Source organism: Phyllostomus hastatus, unplaced genomic scaffold (genome assembly GCF_019186645.2).
Source record: "Phyllostomus hastatus isolate PE091 unplaced genomic scaffold, TTU_PhHast_1.1 phas_contig_86, whole genome shotgun sequence".
NCBI classification, from domain to species: domain Eukaryota; kingdom Metazoa; phylum Chordata; class Mammalia; order Chiroptera; family Phyllostomidae; genus Phyllostomus; species Phyllostomus hastatus.
This window is the reverse complement of record NW_025333977.1, coordinates 90,374,142-90,392,704: the sequence shown is the minus strand read 5'-3', so window position 1 is coordinate 90,392,704 and position 18,563 is coordinate 90,374,142. Positions and strand designations below refer to the sequence as shown.

The 18,563-nt window shown below is 49.4% G+C and overlaps 1 protein-coding gene across 1 annotated transcript in view; it reads right to left on the bottom strand.

Moving 5' to 3' along the window:
• Positions 1-18,563, bottom strand: part of PDIA5 (protein disulfide isomerase family A member 5) — an 88,719-nt gene that overhangs the window by 44,178 nt on the left and 25,978 nt on the right. Inside the window, exons 4-7 of the mRNA XM_045851351.1 lie at positions 8,322-8,405; positions 8,022-8,067; positions 3,559-3,651; positions 247-307 (exon numbers count right to left, since the gene is read on the bottom strand). Coding sequence (XP_045707307.1) covers positions 247-307; positions 3,559-3,651; positions 8,022-8,067; positions 8,322-8,405 — 284 coding nt within the window. The remainder of the gene's footprint in view (positions 1-246; positions 308-3,558; positions 3,652-8,021; positions 8,068-8,321; positions 8,406-18,563) is intronic.

Genomic DNA, 18,563 nt, shown 5'->3' with positions numbered 1-18,563 from the left:
AAGAGGGCAGAAGGATGCCACTTATAGTGAGAGAAAAACTGATGTGGAAGCAGGAAGGGAGGAAAGCTAGATGAAAGGCCAGGATGAAGGAAAAGAGGCGCAGATGTTAAGATGGGGTGAGCAGCGTGATTAGGCGCTCTAAGTGTGTGAACTGGGGGCTGTTCCCAGTCTCCCCCCCAAAATCCCCAGCTGCCCCACCAAGAATTTGAACAGCTAACTCTGGCCCAAAGGAGAAAGGTCACTCACAGGGGGCATAAAACATCATCAGGACCGGTTTCTCTTCCTTCTTCAGGAGCCGTCTGAATTCCTGAGGCACAAACAGAGAACACCACAGGTCACAAACAACACAGTAACAGAGGCCCCATCCCCCCGGCTCACAGTGTGGGGAAGCAGGCGAGCATTCGGAAATCCCAGTCTGGCGCGGGTCTGTGGGCTGCAGCACAGTCATGTGCATCGGGAGGCTGAAAGAGCCCCAGGGACGATCTATCCTAGACCATATTACAAACTACAGATGAGGAAGCTGAGGCCCTGAGCAGACAAATGGCTTTCCCAAGGTCACCTGTGGGGATGATGGAATCAGGACCAGCTACCAGCTTTACTTTCAGCACCACCTGAACAATTAAAAGTCTGCAGAGAGTGTTTTATGCTGCACGAGGCTGCCACCAGGCTGCCCCCTTCATGTGCTCTACGGTGCAGTGGTGTGGTGGTGAGCAGCTGTCTTCATGTGGGCCTGGCTTGGGCAGATGGGGATCTGGAACACGGGGTTGGCCCACGCCTGCTAATCTCTTTCTGAGGCCCTGCCGCCACCATCCATGTCCCCCAGAGCCCACTGAGGGTACAGGATGAGATATGTCCCCCCTACCCCCAGGACGTTCCAAGCTAAACCAATCATTTATTTGTAAAACCTTTAGAACAGTGCCTGGCACGTTATTAGGCAATATATAATTATTGATTAAATAAATACAATAAATGTAAAAAGACAAAGATCTTTTTACATCATAACAGTGCTAATGGAGAGACTTCTGTGGAAAGCAGAGTGGGAGACCATTCTTCCAAAAAGAGCTGATGATGTTTGGGGAAAAGCAAATCTGTTAAGGACCGCAAAGAAGCACCATGACAGCATATTTCGATTAAAATAAGCTCCTTTAACCAGTTTCCACAGAAGAAAATTAAAATGTTTCTCTTCTGAATAATAAGGAAAATAAGAGGAAATTTCAAAATGCAGCTTTGTGGCAGCAACAAGACATTAGGTAAACAGATGACAGTACATTCTGCACAGTGGAATGTTTTCAGCATCGTTATAAACCACGACGAGGAATATTTAATGTCACAATAAGATGTGCGCATTATATTAAGGGGGGGGCAAAACAACATATAACATCTAATGACAGTTTTGTTAATATTTATGTACTGCATTATGTTGAAAGCCCAAAAAGCTACAGAAAATAGCAGTGGTGGCACTTCTCAAAGGGAAGGATGGGGTGATTTTTTTCTTTCTTTTACATTAAAGCTGTATTTTCTAAATTTTCAATAACAAATATGTATTACAATTTTCCAGCTATATGAAAATTACAAATATTTTATAGGAATTTATTTTATTTTTTAAAAGATGCTATTTGTTTACTTTTAGACAGAGGGGAAAGGAGAGAGAAAGAGAGGTAGAGAAACATCGATGTGTGGTTGCCTCTCATGCGCCCTGCACTGGGGAACCTGGCCTGCAACCCAGGCACGTGCTCTGACTGAGAATTAAATCAGTGACCCTTTGGTTCACAGACTGGCACTCAATCCACTGAGACACACCAGCCAGGGTGATTTTATGGAAATTCAAAATATTTTATAATAAATTCTGAAAATGTTTACATAACTAGAGGGTAAAGGCACTCATTTTTTAAAATTTTATTAAATGTATTGGGATGACATTGGTTAGTAAGATCATGTAAGTTTCAGGGGCACGATTCTGTGCTACATAATCTGTCTAGCGCACTGCGTGTTCACCACCCCAGGTCCGGTCTCCTTCCGTCACCACGTGTTTGCCCCTTTCCTCTTCACATCCCCCAACTCCCCTTTCCCTCTGGTAACCACCACGCTGCTGTCTGTGCCGGTGAGGTTTTTCCTTCACTTGTTTGTTTGCTGCTTTCTGTTTTATACAGCACATGAATGAAATCATGTAGTTGTTTTCCCATCTGACTTATTTCGCTTAGCATGATATTCTCACGACCCACCCACGCATGTTGTCCAAAGCGGCAGTATTTCGCCTTGTCTCGTGGTTGAGCAGTATTCCACTGTGTGCGCGTGTGTGTGTTTCCAGTCACAGAGGAGCCAGCTCAGGAGTTGAGGACATGCCCATCTTGGGGGAAGGAGGCACCGGGCTATTACTGATCGGGGCTAAAACCACATGTTAACACAACACCTACCCAGAGCAACAGTCCTTTTAAGCTGCATATTTTAACACAACTGCAGGCACCGGTGCCACCACCTCCTGGCACCTGACGCTCTTTCCTTGCCCCAACATGCCTTTTATAAAGGTTTTAGTAGGGTGATCACATGGTATAAAAATGCTGAACATTATATATTAACCTGAAACTAACATAACCAACATGCGATTGTATACCAACTATACTTAAATTAAAAAATAATTAAAAAAAAAAAAACCTTTACCAGCTAGCTGCTGATACTGGGACTTTCTCCCCCAGAGAAGCACTGATGTCCAGCCCTTCACGCCATCACCAGACCCACCTGGTTAGCCCACGATGATTACACATGACCTGTCCTCCACAAAGTACAAGTGGCATCACTTTCTTTGGGGTAGTAAGCATTAAGAGTCAATACTTTTAAATGAAAGAGGAGGAGAGGCAGAGGAAGATAAAAAGCGTATTTTATGTTACCAATGTAAGAAAGAACATTCTCCTTCCATCTACAAAAAAAGCACTTCTTGACCCACAGACCCTTTGAAACATCACAAGAAGTTCCTGCCATCCCTACGTGCAGACGCAGCCAAGCAGACAAGAGCATGATGCACATACAGGAGCGCAGGGGGGCAGATGCACATTAAGGTCAGAGGGGCAGGCTTCCAGAGGAGGCTCACGACTGTATGGAGACAACAAATCAGAAGCACCCTTCCATCCCTCCAGCCTCCCATCCCGGCCAATCCCAAGCCTCTGGGAAATGGAACCCAAACCTCACAGATTGTTCTTTAAAAAAAACAAAAAACAAGAAAACAAAACACAAGGCCAAATCCAGCAACAACCAGATTACATAACAAAGAGAGGACATTTAAATAGATATTTCTATAAGGAAATGCTAAAAATGTTAAAATACATTAAATAAGAGTAAAGAATGGAGGAAGCTCACAGGCAGCCAGCCTGTGATCTGTCGGTTCCGTCATGAGGCCGGCAAGGAGCATCAGACAAGATGCAAGGGCCCTGGCCCAGCTCCCTTGGAGGACAGCACAGCTGGCCAGGGAACACTCCTGCTTCTCAGTTCCTTGGGCACCTGTCCTTGGGAAACCGGTTCAGGGGAAGTTCCAGCATCCATGAGAATTGATGGGAAGTACATTACCTTTTCACTGTCAATGTGGACAACATCTTTGGCTCCAGGATCTTCCTCCCACAGCGGGGGCCCTTTGGGATCCTTCAGAAAGGCCACTATGGACTGAAGAACAGAGAAGGCAAAGCTCAATTTAGTCAGGAAAAGCAGGAGGTGGGGGAATCGGGAACCAGCCTGTTTCTCTGCCTGGAGACCCAAGGGCCTGGAATGGAGCTACATGTGGTGTATGGGCAAATGCCTGGGAGTGTGCCGCTCCATCGCCCACTGACATCACTGCTGTGGGCCCCAAAACTACACCCCAGCCCCCCGGCCCCACCAGGATTTTTCAGCCACATAATACCTCACTCTGATCAGCTGGCCAACACCTACTATGCTTCTTTGTGGACCAAAAAAAGGAACTTTGAGACAACTAGTTGGCTTATTCAAACCAGAGACATCTTTGTGCTTCTGCTAAATCTCATCTCCTCCAGGAAGTCTCTCTGATCAATTCCAGTTCTGTCCAAAGTAGGGGCTCTCAAGCAGTCACAAAAACCGTCAGCCATGTAGGCAGGTAATCACACCTACTTGTAGCCTGCTTAGTACTTCGTGATCTGAACTGGTTTGACAGCACATTAATCCTGACCATCCTCTGTGGAGCTTGAATGGGAAGCCCCAGGGCAGGGAGCTCATCTCCGGCCACCTGGTTGCTGCACTCTCTCCTTGAACCCCTTTCTAGATGATCCAGGATGAACATAGGACAAAGACCTTCAAGATAAAGGGCTTAACGCTAGTTAAGGATATGTTTATAGATGTTAGAGACAGAGGGAGGGGAGAGGGAGGGAGTAAGTAGGAGGGGAGAGAGAGCCGAGCCTGTGTCAGGTGGACAACGGACTCAAATCTCTGTTCCCCTTGGGAAAGTCACACACAGGGCAGAGAACGGGGCATGTCCCTCCACTCCCCTCTCCTCCTGCCACACTTCGATGGACCAGACAGACACAGCACCCTGTTCCCTCTCAGCCACTCTGGGAAAAGGTGCTCAAAGTCTGTGAGAAGCAGGGATGGGTACCAGAGACTAGCCAAGCCTCCTCCTCCACCCTGGAGGGGAGTCGCTGGCCTTCATGCCAACAGATGGAACCCTCAGTATCCCCCAATTTGAGGCAAGATTCTGTTATTTCTGTCCACTTGGATCAAGTGCCAAAGAGTACATGATGAATTGGGTGTGTCCATCAGTACGTTGGGGGAGGGACGGACGTCTGGGGTGAGAAAAGGGAAGACCATCTTAGTGAGGCTATGCTCTCAGCCCATCCTCTGTTACACACAGAGAACCAGTGAGGCTTATTATTTCTGGAAACTGCTATTTGGAAAGAGCTGTTACGTGAGAATGGGGAACAGCCAAGACTTCATAGGATTTCATTCAGGTAATGCTTTCTGTCCATCCAAATGGGACTCTGAAACACCTCCTGGCAAGAGAAGGGCCATCTCCACCATGGCAAAGCCAGATCTGCCTTTTCTCAGTCTCTTGTCAATGCTTCACTGTGATAGAACAAATCAAAATAAAATTGGCAGGGCCTTCCCAAGACCCATACTCACCCACAGCTGCAGGGGCAGCTGCCCTTAGACCACGTGAGAAACATGCTTATAGATGCCTGTCTGCACACTGTTACAGAAAACCTGGTGCAGGGGCTCTCGACCGAGGTCGAGGGTGCACAGTGGGCTTCAAGAGCCTGTGAAACCCCAGACCCACATGAAAACACTGACTTCAATGTACACATGTGCACTGTTTCCAGGGAGAGGGTCTGTGGCTTTAGGGCGATTGTCAGTGGGATGAGAAACCTAAACTAGGTAGGAACTACTGCCTGGGGGCTCCTGTTTCTTATCAGCACGAGCTTGTCAAAGGATTAGCGCAGCCCCCCATCCCCCCTACCCCTACCCCAGCATCAAGGAGAAAAGATGGATGTAGATGGAAAAAGGAAAGAAATAGCCTCTTCTTAAATTATTATTATTATTACTACTAGTTTTAATCCTCACCTGAGGATATGTTTATTGATTTTAAAGAGAGCGAGAGAGAGGGGGAGGGAGGGAGGGAGGAGGAGGCGGGGAGAGAGGGAGAGAGGGAGAGAGGGAGAGAGGGAGAGAGGGGGAGGGAGAGGGAGAGAGAGAGAGAAAGAGAGAGAGAGAGAGAGAGAGAGAGAGAGGGGTTGCTTTCTGGACACGTGTGGACCAGGCAATGAACCTACAAACTTTTGGTACGGGATGACACTTCAACCAACTGAGCCACCTGGCCAGGGAGGAAATAGCCTTTTTGAATATATCAAATGAAACATTCGTATCAGCTGTATTTTGCTTCTCAGGTAGATACTATTCTTCCTGAATTGAAGTTGGAAAATCCCACCCATAGGTTCTCTCCAGAGAGTTCTCACTAACAAGATCCTGGGAGGAAAGTCTGTAGGGAGCAGCACCTGGAAGTCCGCCCTTGGTCGTCCTATTCTGGGTGCTCTGACCCCAGGGAAATGGCCCAACAGCCACACCTTGCTGATGACTTCATGGCTGGGAAACCACACTTACAGCTGAACAGCCTGGGAGAAGGTCACAAGAGAGTTGCCTGGACTTTGGTTTCTAGGTATCTTTGGTCTTCACCACTTATACAGAGGATTCTGCTGGACAGACTGCTGACAAGCAGAAAGCCACTTACACAAGAAGTGTTCCCTCTGAGTTTCCGGCTCTTTACCCTTACTTATCTGGCCTCTGGCCTCTGGCCTCTTTAAGGGCCTTAGCATACTCCCTGCGACCAGGCCCCTGCTGAACTATACAGGATGACAGCAACAATGGCCAGAGTGTGAGCCTGAGGCTGCGCCCCACCTCCATCTCTCTGGAGCTAGAGGCCCCAGAAGAAACCGTGAAAGGAAAACTAATCCATGACCAAGGGGAGCCTTAGTGTCAGCTGCTCCTGTGGAAAAGCAGAAGCTGTCAGGCAGTCATGGGAACACGACATCGCTTCCCTCTGCCCTGGAGACCTCCGGGGACTCTACCCCATCCCTGATGGTCCCGCAGGCTTCGGGGACCCTGGGAACAAGGATGCCCTCTCTTCATGAAGACTTTGCCCTGGTATAACACTCAGCCCACATCTCCAGCTTATTGATGTAAAAATCACAGAAGAATGAAACTGTACACACCTAGTTTTTGTAAGGAAGTGGACAAAGGCCAGGACTCAGTCACCCCACCCAGGCAAGTTCCAACCACCAGGTCTCCTCACTCCTCTCCTGCAACTAGGGTTCTAAGCAGCTACTATCCCCGGTCCAAAATCAGAGCACAGGCTCTTGGAGGGCTGGCTAAATATACATTGAATGCGACTTCCAAAAATAAAACAAAAGCCACACCCCACAACCCTCATCTTTCCATCACTACAGAGGCACCTCGCCCACCCCACCCAGCTAAATCTTGTTCCTGGGGAGCACATGTTCTCTTATTCAGTTGACATCTCAACACAGAATGAGAGGGGTTAAGCAATTTTAGTTGACAGAATTGTCTCTAAGTGCCTATGTGGATGTCAAGGTGATGTGTAATCAGGCTGCATCTCTATCAGGTGAAGCTGCAGCAAGTGAAATATGAAGCAGTGTTAGAGGATAAACGAGAGATGACCAGGGGAAGTGGTGGGGACAGGGGCAATGACAGCGGCGGGAACTGATAAGACAGATAGAAGGAATGGAAGAAGACCCAGATGGGAGAGACAGAGAGAGGAGTACAGGGTCGAACCCAGTCTGAGAAGCAGGAAAGTCGGAACGAGTGAGATCAGCGGATTTGTGAGATCAGCAGAAGAAATATACGGTGCCGGCCAGGGCAGGGAATGCTGCCTGGACCAGAGGCAGAAAAAGGCTGGTTGGGAGGAAATGCGTATGTGAAGGAGCAGAATCCAAGGGCAGGAGAAGAGCTCAGGGTGGGGCAGTGACTTTGTGATATTGCAACAGCACCTGTGGGTCACAGGATGTCCACACTCATGTTCACTGATGTTTTTCCATTGACTTCTAAATTGGATTTGAAGCAGAGAAAATTTTGGTGACATCAGCATCTCATCTGGAACAAGCTGCATTAGCCTGCAGGTGCCAACTGGCTGGTGTTCTACACAGGGTGCTAACCTGGGCACAGCGAGCCCCCTCCAGCCTGTGGACAGCCACAGTGGGCACTGCAGCAGAGATGAGGGAGGGCTTGAAGCCACAGCAAAGGCAGACTCAGGCCTCTGGAAGGGACAGTTGTGATGTCACATGCCTAACTGCTAACAGAGTCACAGACGAACTATGAGTCTGGTCATCCCTATTGTGTTAACAGTTACAAACTTTCCCAGATATTCTGCTGACGTATGCACTAGAGATAAGAATCCCTCAGGTCCTTCGGAAGAGCTATTTGTGCACTCCGCCCTTCCTTCTCTTGGAGAGAAGCTGCCAGACTTCTGGCATCCATTCAGACTCCCGCTCTGCCAAGAGTGAGGGAGGTAAATTTACCTTAAATGTCACAGCTCGGTTATACTCAGTATGAAATGCACCGTCCCTGTCAAACAAGGAGAAAAGGCTGTTAACTTGAGGAATGGTTGTGAAGAGACATACCTTTGGTTTCCTGCAGCATCTTAATAAGACTCAGCTATTGAACATAGTCAAGATGCTTTTTAAAAGAAATCATTGCAAACACAGAAAAAAAATCACTCAGAAATAAAATTGATCTAACTAAAAATCGCTGTTCGGTGAGAATACCAGTACAAGCTTTTAACGCTTACTTGGAAATTGGAAATGACCACGTGTACTTACTGGTAATGGAATAATTCGACCTTTTTGTCCTTTGGGCTCAGGTCAACTTTCATCTTCTTGCACAATTTTCTACTCTCTGTGTCACTGAAAGACACAAATGTCAAGAACTATTTGTTACCTGTGATTTTCACAAAGGTATTGACAGAGTGAAATCTGCTGGTGGCCTAAGGGTAAGCCAGGCATGTTGGAATTCTCAACAGCAAGTGAGGCCCTCACTGCAGAGGGTTCTCAGAGAACTGGAGGAAGGAGAGTAACCAACAGGACATGGACTGATCGAGAGAAAGGGTCCAGCACAAGGGGAAGGTGTATCACCACATGTCAGGGGCAACAGAGATCCAGACAAAGGAAGTGCCCCAGGAGCTTAGGGGGTAGACAGCCCATTCTAAGAAGAAAAATAAGCCCAGCATAGATCAGTGGTTCCCAGCTCTGGTGCTCATTAGAATCACCTGGGAAAGTTCAAAAAGTACTGACCTCCTGGCCATCCCTGGATCACTACTTCAGCATCTCTGCCTGGGGCCCACGCAAGTTTTTGTTTTTCAAGCTCTAATGTGCACCACATGCCCCCTGCTATGGACCATCCGAACAGGACAGGAGGAAAGTTCTATGACATTGAAAGAATTAAGAAATATGACCAGGTACTGACAAAAGCCAAAAGGAAAATGGGGAAAACTTCAGTGAAGTGCTGGAGTCTGTAATAATCACCCTCTCACAATTCTTCTAATAGAAAATGTCTGTCAGGTGCCACTCACTGTTTGCAAAGTGCTCAGGCATGATCTCAGCAAGTTGTGGTCACCTTCCTGTTGGGCCAGTGGACCTCAGAGTGTGGCCCCTGGACCAGCAGCCTCAGCATCACCCCAGAGTCTGTTAGAAATACACACTCTTAGCCCCACCCCAGACCTACCGAATCAGAACTATGTGGACACTGGAGCAATTAGGTTCTAAGGAAACTTCCAAGTAATATGTGTGCCACCACCCAGGCTCTTCCTCTGCTCCCCCATCTTCATGAGGCTTGGCTTCCCTGTGCCGTACACCAGCCCCTCAGAGACCTTACGTACTCTCACACATTCCCCACGACCTCGCCACACTCGGCCAAGTGTGCCCAACAGCCAGCAAAGGCAGCCAACCACGCCACCCATGCGAGGCCCTACTCCTTGCTTCAGGGCCCTCTCCCAAGATCTGAGTGGACTGGTCTCTGCTGACTCCACTGCATGAGACACTGTTATGCCAGGTATGACAGCCATCTGAGGGAAGTCCTTTCATCTCCCACCTGTTCACATATCTCACCACCTTCTATAGCCATCAGCTTCACACAGCTGTGCACCAGCCCCAGAACAGATGGATTAATTAAACGACTCAGCTCAATTCTAAGAAACACTCATCAATGCACAAGCAAAACTATGGAACCTCATTTTAAGAGTAAATACACAATCTGCAGTTCAAGAACCACATCTTCCTGGAGAGGTGTGAGTAGGTCAGAGGGAGTGTCAGGCACTCCCAGGGCCACCCTCAGCCCCCACCCCAGGCCTTTCCCTCCCTACTTAGTCCTGCCTGTGGCAACCATCACTGTGCCTCTGAAACCTGCAGCTCCAGCCTCAGGCCTGGCAAATAGTGGGGACCTGGAAATGCATGATAAATTCAGAAAAGGAAGGGTGACATTGCAATGGTTGCTCCACCGAGGTGGTGAGGACATTTTAAAACAGGGTGTCCAGAAAAAAAGGGATAAGCTAGGGGTGGGAAGGAGACCCAGAAGGCCGAGAGTATACATTAGAAGGCCAGTTCCAGTCAAGATGGAGGCAAAGGTAAACACGGCTCGCCTCCTTGCACAACCACAGCAGAAATTACAATCAGAGTACAAAACAAGTATCACCCAGAATTATCAGGAAATAGAGCTTTATAGAAGTCTAACAACCAAAGAATTAAAGAAGCCACATTCACCCAGATGGGTAGGCAGGGCGGAGATGCGTGGAGGGGCAGAACCACACCCACAGGTGGTGGATAAAAACCAAGAGAGCTACCTTGGGAGTGAGGGGTCCCAGTCTCACACCAGACCACACAGCACAGGGATCCAGAGCCAGGAAGATCAGTCCCCATAACTTCTGGCTATAAAAACCAGTGGGGATTGGGGTGGTGGAAGAAACTGCAGGATTCTCAGGAATCTCCTCTTAAAGGGCCCCCAAAGGTCTCAGGACTTATACAGGCTCACTCCCTCTGGGATTCAGCACAAGGGCAACAGTGGCATATAGGGAAAAATTGAAGTGCCTGGCACTGTACAAGTGCCAGGAGACAACTTCCTCCCAGACAAAACTCTGCAGTGGCACTGTCCCCTCTCTGAGCCCTACCACACACAAAGCCACAGAGTAGGGACTCAGGTTGCCCACCCTGGTGATTACCTAAGGCTCTGCCCCATCCAACTTACTGGTGTGTTTTTACAATATGCCACACTACTAAGACTACTACAAAGCAGCTCTACCTAATACACAGAAACAAACACAGGACGGCTGCCAAAATGAAGTGACAAAGAAACATGGCCCAAATGAAAGAAGAGAACAAATCTCCAGAAAAAGAACTAAACAAAATGAAGATAAGCAATCTATCACATACAGAGTTCAAAACACTGGTGATCAGGATGCTCAAGGAACTCACTGGGTACTTCAACAGCATAAAAAAGACTCAGGCAGAAATGAAAGTTACACTAAGTGAAATAAAGAAAAAACTACAGGGAACTAACAGTAGAGTGGATGAAGCTGAGACTCAAATCAATGATCTGGAACATAAGGAAGAAAAAAACATTCCATTAGAACAGCAAGAAGAAAAAAGAATCCAAAAACAAACAATGATGGGCTAAGAAGCCTCTGGGACATCTTCAAATGTACCAACATTTGAATCATAGGGGTGACAGAAAGAGAAGAGAAAGAGTAAGAAATTGAAAACTTATTTGAAAAAAAAATGAAAGAAAACTTCCCAAATTTGGTGAAGGATTAGACATACAAGTCCAGGAAGCAGAGAGTCCCAAACAAGATGGACCCAAGAAGACCACAAGACACATTGTAATTAAAATGCCAAATATTAAAGATACAGAGATACTCTTAAAAGCAGCAAGAGAAAAGGAGAGAGTTACCTACAAAGGAGTTCCCATCAGACTGTCAGTTGATTTCTCAAAAGAAACTTTGTAGACAAGAAGGGGCTGGAAAAAAGTATTCCAAGTCATGAAAGGCAAGGACCTACATCCAAGATTCCTCTATTCAGCAAAGCTTTCATTTAGAATGGAAGGGCAGATAAAGTGCTTCCCAGATAAGGTCAAGTTAAAGGAGTTCATCATCATCAAGCCATTACTATACGAAATGTTAAAGGTACTTATTTAAGAAAAACAAGAAGATCAAAGCTATGAACATAAAATAGCAATAAATTCATAACTATCAATAATTGAATCTAAAAATTGAACTAAGCAAACAACTAGAACAGGAACAGAATCATGGATATGGAGATCATTTGGAAGGTTATCAGCTGGGAGGGGGAAGGAGGGGGAAGGGGGAAAAGGTACAGGGAATAAGAAGCATAACTGGTAACATAGTAGGTACAAAATAGGCAGGGGGAGGTTAAGAACAGTATAAGAAATGGAGAAGCCAAAGAACTTATATGCATGACCCACAGAAAGAATTAAGGGGCACCAGGATTGTCCGAGGGAATGGGGGTACCGGGTGGAGAGGAATAAAGGGTGGAAAATTGGGACAATTGCAATAGCATAATCAACAAAATATTTTTTTAAAAGAAAGTTGCTAAGAAAGTAGATCTTAAAAAAACTGCAACTATATAGTGATAGATGATAACCAGACTTATTGTGGTGATCATCCCACAGCATATACAAACATGGAATTGTGTTGTACACCTGGAACATAGGTTATATGTCAATCATATCAATGAAAAATTAAACCATAAAAAAAGAAAAAAGAAGACTGCTTTAAAGGCATCCCAGCCTGCTGCATCCTCGCTGGAAACTCTTCCCCTGGGGGGGCTCTGAGACTCTGGGTCTGCCCATCCCGCAGGCTGTGGTGAAGCCACACTGACAGGCAGTGGGTTGTCTGGGAACAACTGTGTCTGGGGCACCCCTCCCCTGCCTGAGTTAGTTCCCCAGAAGAGAGGGCTCAGCTAAGGATGCTTACAACTGCTCCCTTGGCACTTCCCTAAGCCAGCTTTGTTCTGCTGCACTCAGCTGTTTCCGTGACCACCTTCCGTCCACTCAACTGCAACAACAGCACCTGGAACAGGAACTGAGCCACCGCGGGCTTCCCTCCGCCCCACCCTGGCATCGAGCTGCATCTGTGGCCGCCACTCAGACTCTGCGCGGCACCCACTGGAAGGAAGAAGAGCTGCCTCATACTGGCTCTCTCTTCCATCAAGCCTGGCTGGCGGGGACTTCTACAAAGCAGAGAGAGCAGTGACAGGGTTCAGAGTTACTCCAGCCCCAATTCCTGCCTGCTCAGCCAGAAACCACTCCCTGGGAAAGTCTGCTGCAGCCTTGGACCCCCTGTGAGCCCAGGCAAGGCTTAGGAGAGATGGTCCAAACCAGCCGACTTGACTGAGTGGATCTGGGAGGCCTGCTTCTCATTGTGGATCCTCACCTGCAGCCTGTGGCCCCCACTCCAGATGAGCCAATCACAGCTCTGCCTCTGCCACAGATCTCCATGCAACTTTCTTTCCCCCTTAGGTTGTAAGACACTCCCGGAGGACTCTCCCCTACCCCCACACACAACCACACATGCACATGCCGGTGCACACGCATACATCCTCAGGGGCGGGGGGAACACGGCTCCCTGTGTTCTCTGAGCACCTCTGCCACCACCTCCAGCACTCCCTTCCCTGCCAGCTCTCTCCACATCTGGCTGGCGTGTCCACCGACTGTCACTCTCATCAAAAAGTTTGCTCCGTGAAGGTGAGGGCTTTGTTTTGTTCAGAGCTGCTTCTGCAGGGTCACAACAGCAGCCGGCACTGAGCAGGCACTCTTCACTCACCTGAGTGAATGAGTCAATGACTGAAGCTGTCTTGTCACTGTGGGGAGGAGCCTCTGCACTGCTGGCTTTCTGGGCCCTGGGATCTGTCTACTGAGCTCCAGCAATTCCACCAGGTGACACTTCTGGACAGAGCTCGCTCAGACTGGCTCCCCTTCCTCTGACAATTCTCTCAGCGTGTGTGTGTGGGTGGGGGGCATGGGGGGCGTGGGACAGTACACTAACTGTGCGGTACAGACAATAAAAATCATAAGAGTTCAAGAAAGAGAAACTGCCTCAGCTGAGGGACTTCAAAGGATCTGGGTTGAGAGATTAAGCACAATTATTCTACTGGCTCTCTCCTTCTTTCCTTAGGCAGTGACTGAGGCTCTAGAGGGGAGAGAGCATAGGCAGTAAGCAAGGAAATTAGATGCTTTGCTGGAATGGAGAGGAAGGCAGAAAACTGCCATGGATCATAGGGAGTAGCTGGCTGTGCGAAGGGCCTCACCTGCCACTCTGTCTGCTCAGGATGCTGGAGCCCAGACTCCCCTCTGCCTGGTTACTCACCCACAACCTGCCACATCCTATCCCATCCCACCTCCCTTGGCTCTCCCCTGCAGAGAATGTGGATGAAAAGATTTCAGAGGCCTGTATACACTTCCCTTCCCAGCCCAAGCCCAGACAGGCACATGCACACAGGCATCTCACTTGAATTTGTGGCGGAGTTGCTGGCCAGAAGTGCAGAGTGGCTGCTGCAGGTGTGTGGTGGGTGCTGTGTCTACTAGATCTTCGGGGGCAGAGCTGACCATCCATGAGACCGGCACCTCCCACTCCTGGGAGTCAGACCCAGGGAGAAGGAGAGGTGGGGGAGGCAGGACAAAGGGAAGAAACAAGGTGCTGGAGGCTCGGGAAGGGAGGGACGTGGACTTCCCAAGTCACAGCCTAGGTACCAGGCCCTGCTACAGAAAGGCCCAACCGCCAGCGGGAGTGACCGATGGCCTCTAGATCTGGCTCTGCCATGCACCGCCCGTGACCTCTAGCAGGGCCCCTGGATTCCCGAGCTGCAAAATGTTGGAGTTGTCCACGTGAGCTGAATGGAGCTTTCGATTCCTCTGCAGGGTCAAGTATGACTAAAGCAGAAAGGCAAGCTGCCTTCATCCTGAGGGGCGAACCAGGAGCCAGACCCAGGTCAGGAAGTGGAGACTCAAACAGATCTGAACCTCCGTCACCTCTCTCCTAGCTCCCTGACCAGATGCTCTCAGCCACTCAGTATTCTATGTCCACACAAACCATGGTGGCCTCCTGCAGCGGGGGAGAACCCTGCACTAAGAACCTGAGGCTAGGCCCCATGCCTGTCCTGGCCACTGTGTACCCTGGGCTCACACAGCCTCCCTCTGTTTTCCCATCAAAGAAAGAGAACATCTCTTTCTCCTATCTGCCAGGTCTGGCACGGAGGGATTCTGAGTAGATGGACCCTTTACCCCTGAGGCCGGGTAGGAAAGGAAAGGTAGAAAGTGCCCTTACTTCAGAGACATGAAGAAAATGGGAGACAAGGAGCAAGTAAGCAAGAAATACTGTCAGAGTGACTTCTAGGTGCCAAATACCAAGGACAATGTGAACAAATGTAGCTGGAGGATACAAGGCAGGAGACAGAGAACAGCCCTGGAATAACTGGGCCTTACACTTGGGCAGACCTTGGTGGTCATGCAGCACTCTCTGGTGAAGGGACTAGCTGTGTACAGCAGGGATCCTCCCAGGCCTGGCTCTTCTCCCTGGCACCTACCTCAAGAAGGCACAGAATGAAGTATAAATTATACAGCATAGTTAGTAAAAGTGACGGGAATAGAGGGAGAGAAGCGTGCCTTCTCCTCCCCCCTGCTTCCCCAGCGCAGCAACCCTAAGGCTCTGCTGCTCAGTGAGTGCACGTCAGCGTGCCAGGAAGGACCAGAAGACACATGGACATGGCGCTCCTCCTGGGAGTCTCCTTTATCCCATGGCAGTAATGCCAAACAGGCTTACATGTAAAGGAGCAAATACTAACTTCAAATATTCTTTAGAAGAAAACATAGGACTTCAAAATATGTCATGCCTACCCTGGCAGGCCCCAAATCTTGGACCTGGGAGGGCAGCACAGCTCCCGGGGAAATAAAGCAGATGGGAGAAAGAAAGCAGGAAAGATGGAAAGTGCAGCTAGGTAATGACCTTAAGCCCTCAGGAAAAGAAAGCGGTGAGTACAGACAGCCTCCACGGTGAGCATCAGACCCAGGAACAGGCACACCGGGCACAGCTCCCGCCTGCTGGCTCCCCCAGACAGCAGCACTCCACGCCAGGCCGAGCTCCAGTGCCAGCCAGGCCGCCGGGCACGAGGGGAATACCAACTCCCGTGCACACAACACACTTAACAGCCAGACAACTGCCAGCAGCCAACCCAAGTGTGGCTGCTGCGGTCTGGGCCAGGAGGTGGCGTGAGGGGCAGGGAGAGCTGACAAACCCTTGGACAGAAGCCAGACACCCTACAGACACCTCACAGCCACAAGTTACTGGGACCCAGGAGAAGACCAACACAGACAGGTACGTGTGCCTGCGAGCATGTATTCAAGGGTAGGGAGGAAAGAGCCAGAAAAGTGAGAAAAAGAGAGAAAAAATATCCACACAGAGAGGAGGAAAAAGAACCAAAGAATGGGCAGCAGGGCCCAGAGAAGGGAAGAAACAGTAAGAACCAGTGAGGGACGGGGAACAAAGGGGTGGACAAGAGAGACACTCAGAGGGAAGGGCTGGGAAAATACAAAAGCAAATACCCAGAACAGGGAGAGATACACACAAAAAGGCCCCCAAAAGATGGGAAGACACACCCCTACCACACACTTACACACACATGCTGCACACCAAGTCTGGCATCTTCTGGGATTTTCTGAACTAGGCTATTTAGGGATGCGTGAAATTTGGAAGGTTTAACTCCACATTTCACAGAACACTAAAGAGAAGCCCAAAGAGGGGCAGCAACTTGCCAGCCAAAGGTCCCAGAGCTGCTGGCCTCAGGGCCTGGCCTCCTGACCGGCAGTCTCACAAACCACACGGCGCCCTGCACTGCTTCAGAGTCAGGGCAGAACACCCATGAGCGGGACGACTCTCACGCCCGAGACTCTTCGGGGGCTTCCTCACAACCGCCGAGGGCTCCTCACCCAAGAAGAAGCTGCTGAGGAACAAACACCGTGTCTCCTCCCCAGCTTCTTGAAATGCCAGAACAATCCTGCCCAGATGAGAAATAATAATGGTGGTATAGAATCTCACATTTAAGTTCTATTCTAGAAAGAACTTTTGTTTACATGACCCTCATCATGGAGCTAGGGAGAGAGAATTATAGTCCACTGCAGAGATGAGGAAACGGACTCAGGGCAACTGTCCTATCTAAGGGCCGAGGGCTGGCAAGTAGCAAAGCTGACACTTCAATCCAGGTCTCCACTGTTATGCCTCTCACGTCCACGCCTGAAGACACCTCGCGCTAGAGTGCTACCTTCTCCCACCCTGGACTACCGCTGCTGTCTTCACCTGCCCTTTAAGGGGGAAAAGCAGAGTGGGCTGTTTACTCCTGACCTTTCCGGCACCCCACGCCAAGTCCTGGCATCCCAGCTCCAGCCTCCGACCCTTTGCTGGCAGGCCGGGCGGGGAGAGGAGCGGAGCTGGGGGAGGAGCGTCTGGCTGCCCACCTGCTAGTTAACAGCAGCTGAGATAAAAAGAGAGCAGATGCTGGCTCGGGCCCACCTCCTTTCCCCAGTGCAGGCAGCAACAGAAAGCGTTCCTGAGGGAGCTTCTGCCCGTCCCCAGGGCGTCTGGTTCAGACTCATAAACACAGGCTGAGTGCACTGAGGGCAACAGCGAGAGCTGTCATCACAGGGCCCCAGGTTAAGTCGGCAGGGTCCCCTAACCACTTACAGGGTGCAAGTTCAGAAGTCTAGGAGCAGGATGACTGGGTGGGAGGGCAGAGCCACAACCCACCCTTGGGGGTCTCATGCGACACTGGTCTGTGAGAAGTGCCACCCACCCAGGGTGGCCCGCATGGACTAGAGCCCTGAGTTCAGCCCCCTGGGCTGCCTCTGCTTTCAAACATAGACACTCCTGCTTCCAACAAACCCATTACAGATCCTCAATCCATGCACTTATCTAAACCGTTGTAAAAGCAATTTAATATTTCAGTTTACACTTCCTTTTACAGGGACAAACTGAGCAGCAACTACATGAACAGTCCATCCTTTTGTCCTCAGGTTATCTCTTTCAGGTCTAAGGTGCCCTCTCAGTTTTCATCTTGTCACATTAAGAGTCACAGGATCATTTCTCCCACTGGCACTTTTATGTTGCCTCCTGATGAGTCCTGCATTCTAATCGTGCCAGTCTGTCCTCACACGCTCCAGGAAACACAGCAGGACTGCCGCCTCCACACCCACCAACCAGGCCCCCGGCAGTGAGTGCTCAGGGCCCACGCTGCAGGGAGCCACCAGGGGGCCAGGGCACGCTAAGACCTGGTACTCTGAGGTCTTTGCCCCTCAAGAAATTTGAACTCTACCTCCTTTGTGAAGCTTTCTCAACCTTTCCAGGCAAATGAAGTCTCTCTACACAGACAGCCTCCATTTATAGCACTTTTCACCTGGATTGCAGTCTCCAGACTAGGTGTCTGCCTCCTCCTGGCACAGTGAGGACACCATTACCCTTGAGGACACTTTATCCCTCTGTGCACCTCAGGGCACACAGGAAGTGCTTGGGAATGCTTGTTGGGTGGACCCAGGTGGATGGAGCAGCTACATCTAAGCTCTTATGCCCACTTCTGCCACTCACAAGCCTCCATCAGGCAGAACTGGCATCATCTCAGCTGTGGAGAGTCCAAAGCACCCTCTCCTCTCTAAAAGGCTTTGTTGCTGTGCCAGTCACATAGTGCACTTCTGGCAAACTGCTGGAGACCGAGACATGCCAGGGAGACAAGAACACTTCCAAACCAACTATGAACTGGAATCCACTGATGGCTACATCTCACCAACTGTCTAGAGCAGCGGTCCCCAACCACCTTTTTGCCGGTTTTGTGGAAGACAATTTTTCCACAAACTGGGAGGTAAGGGTGGTTTGGGGATGATTCAAGTGTATTACATTCAAGCTCACCTCCTGCTGTGTGACCTGGTTCCTAACAGGCCCCGACTGACCAGTACTGGTCCCTTTCCCAGGGACTGGGCACCCTAGAGAGGAGTTCCTTCCATTAAATTGGTGTTAA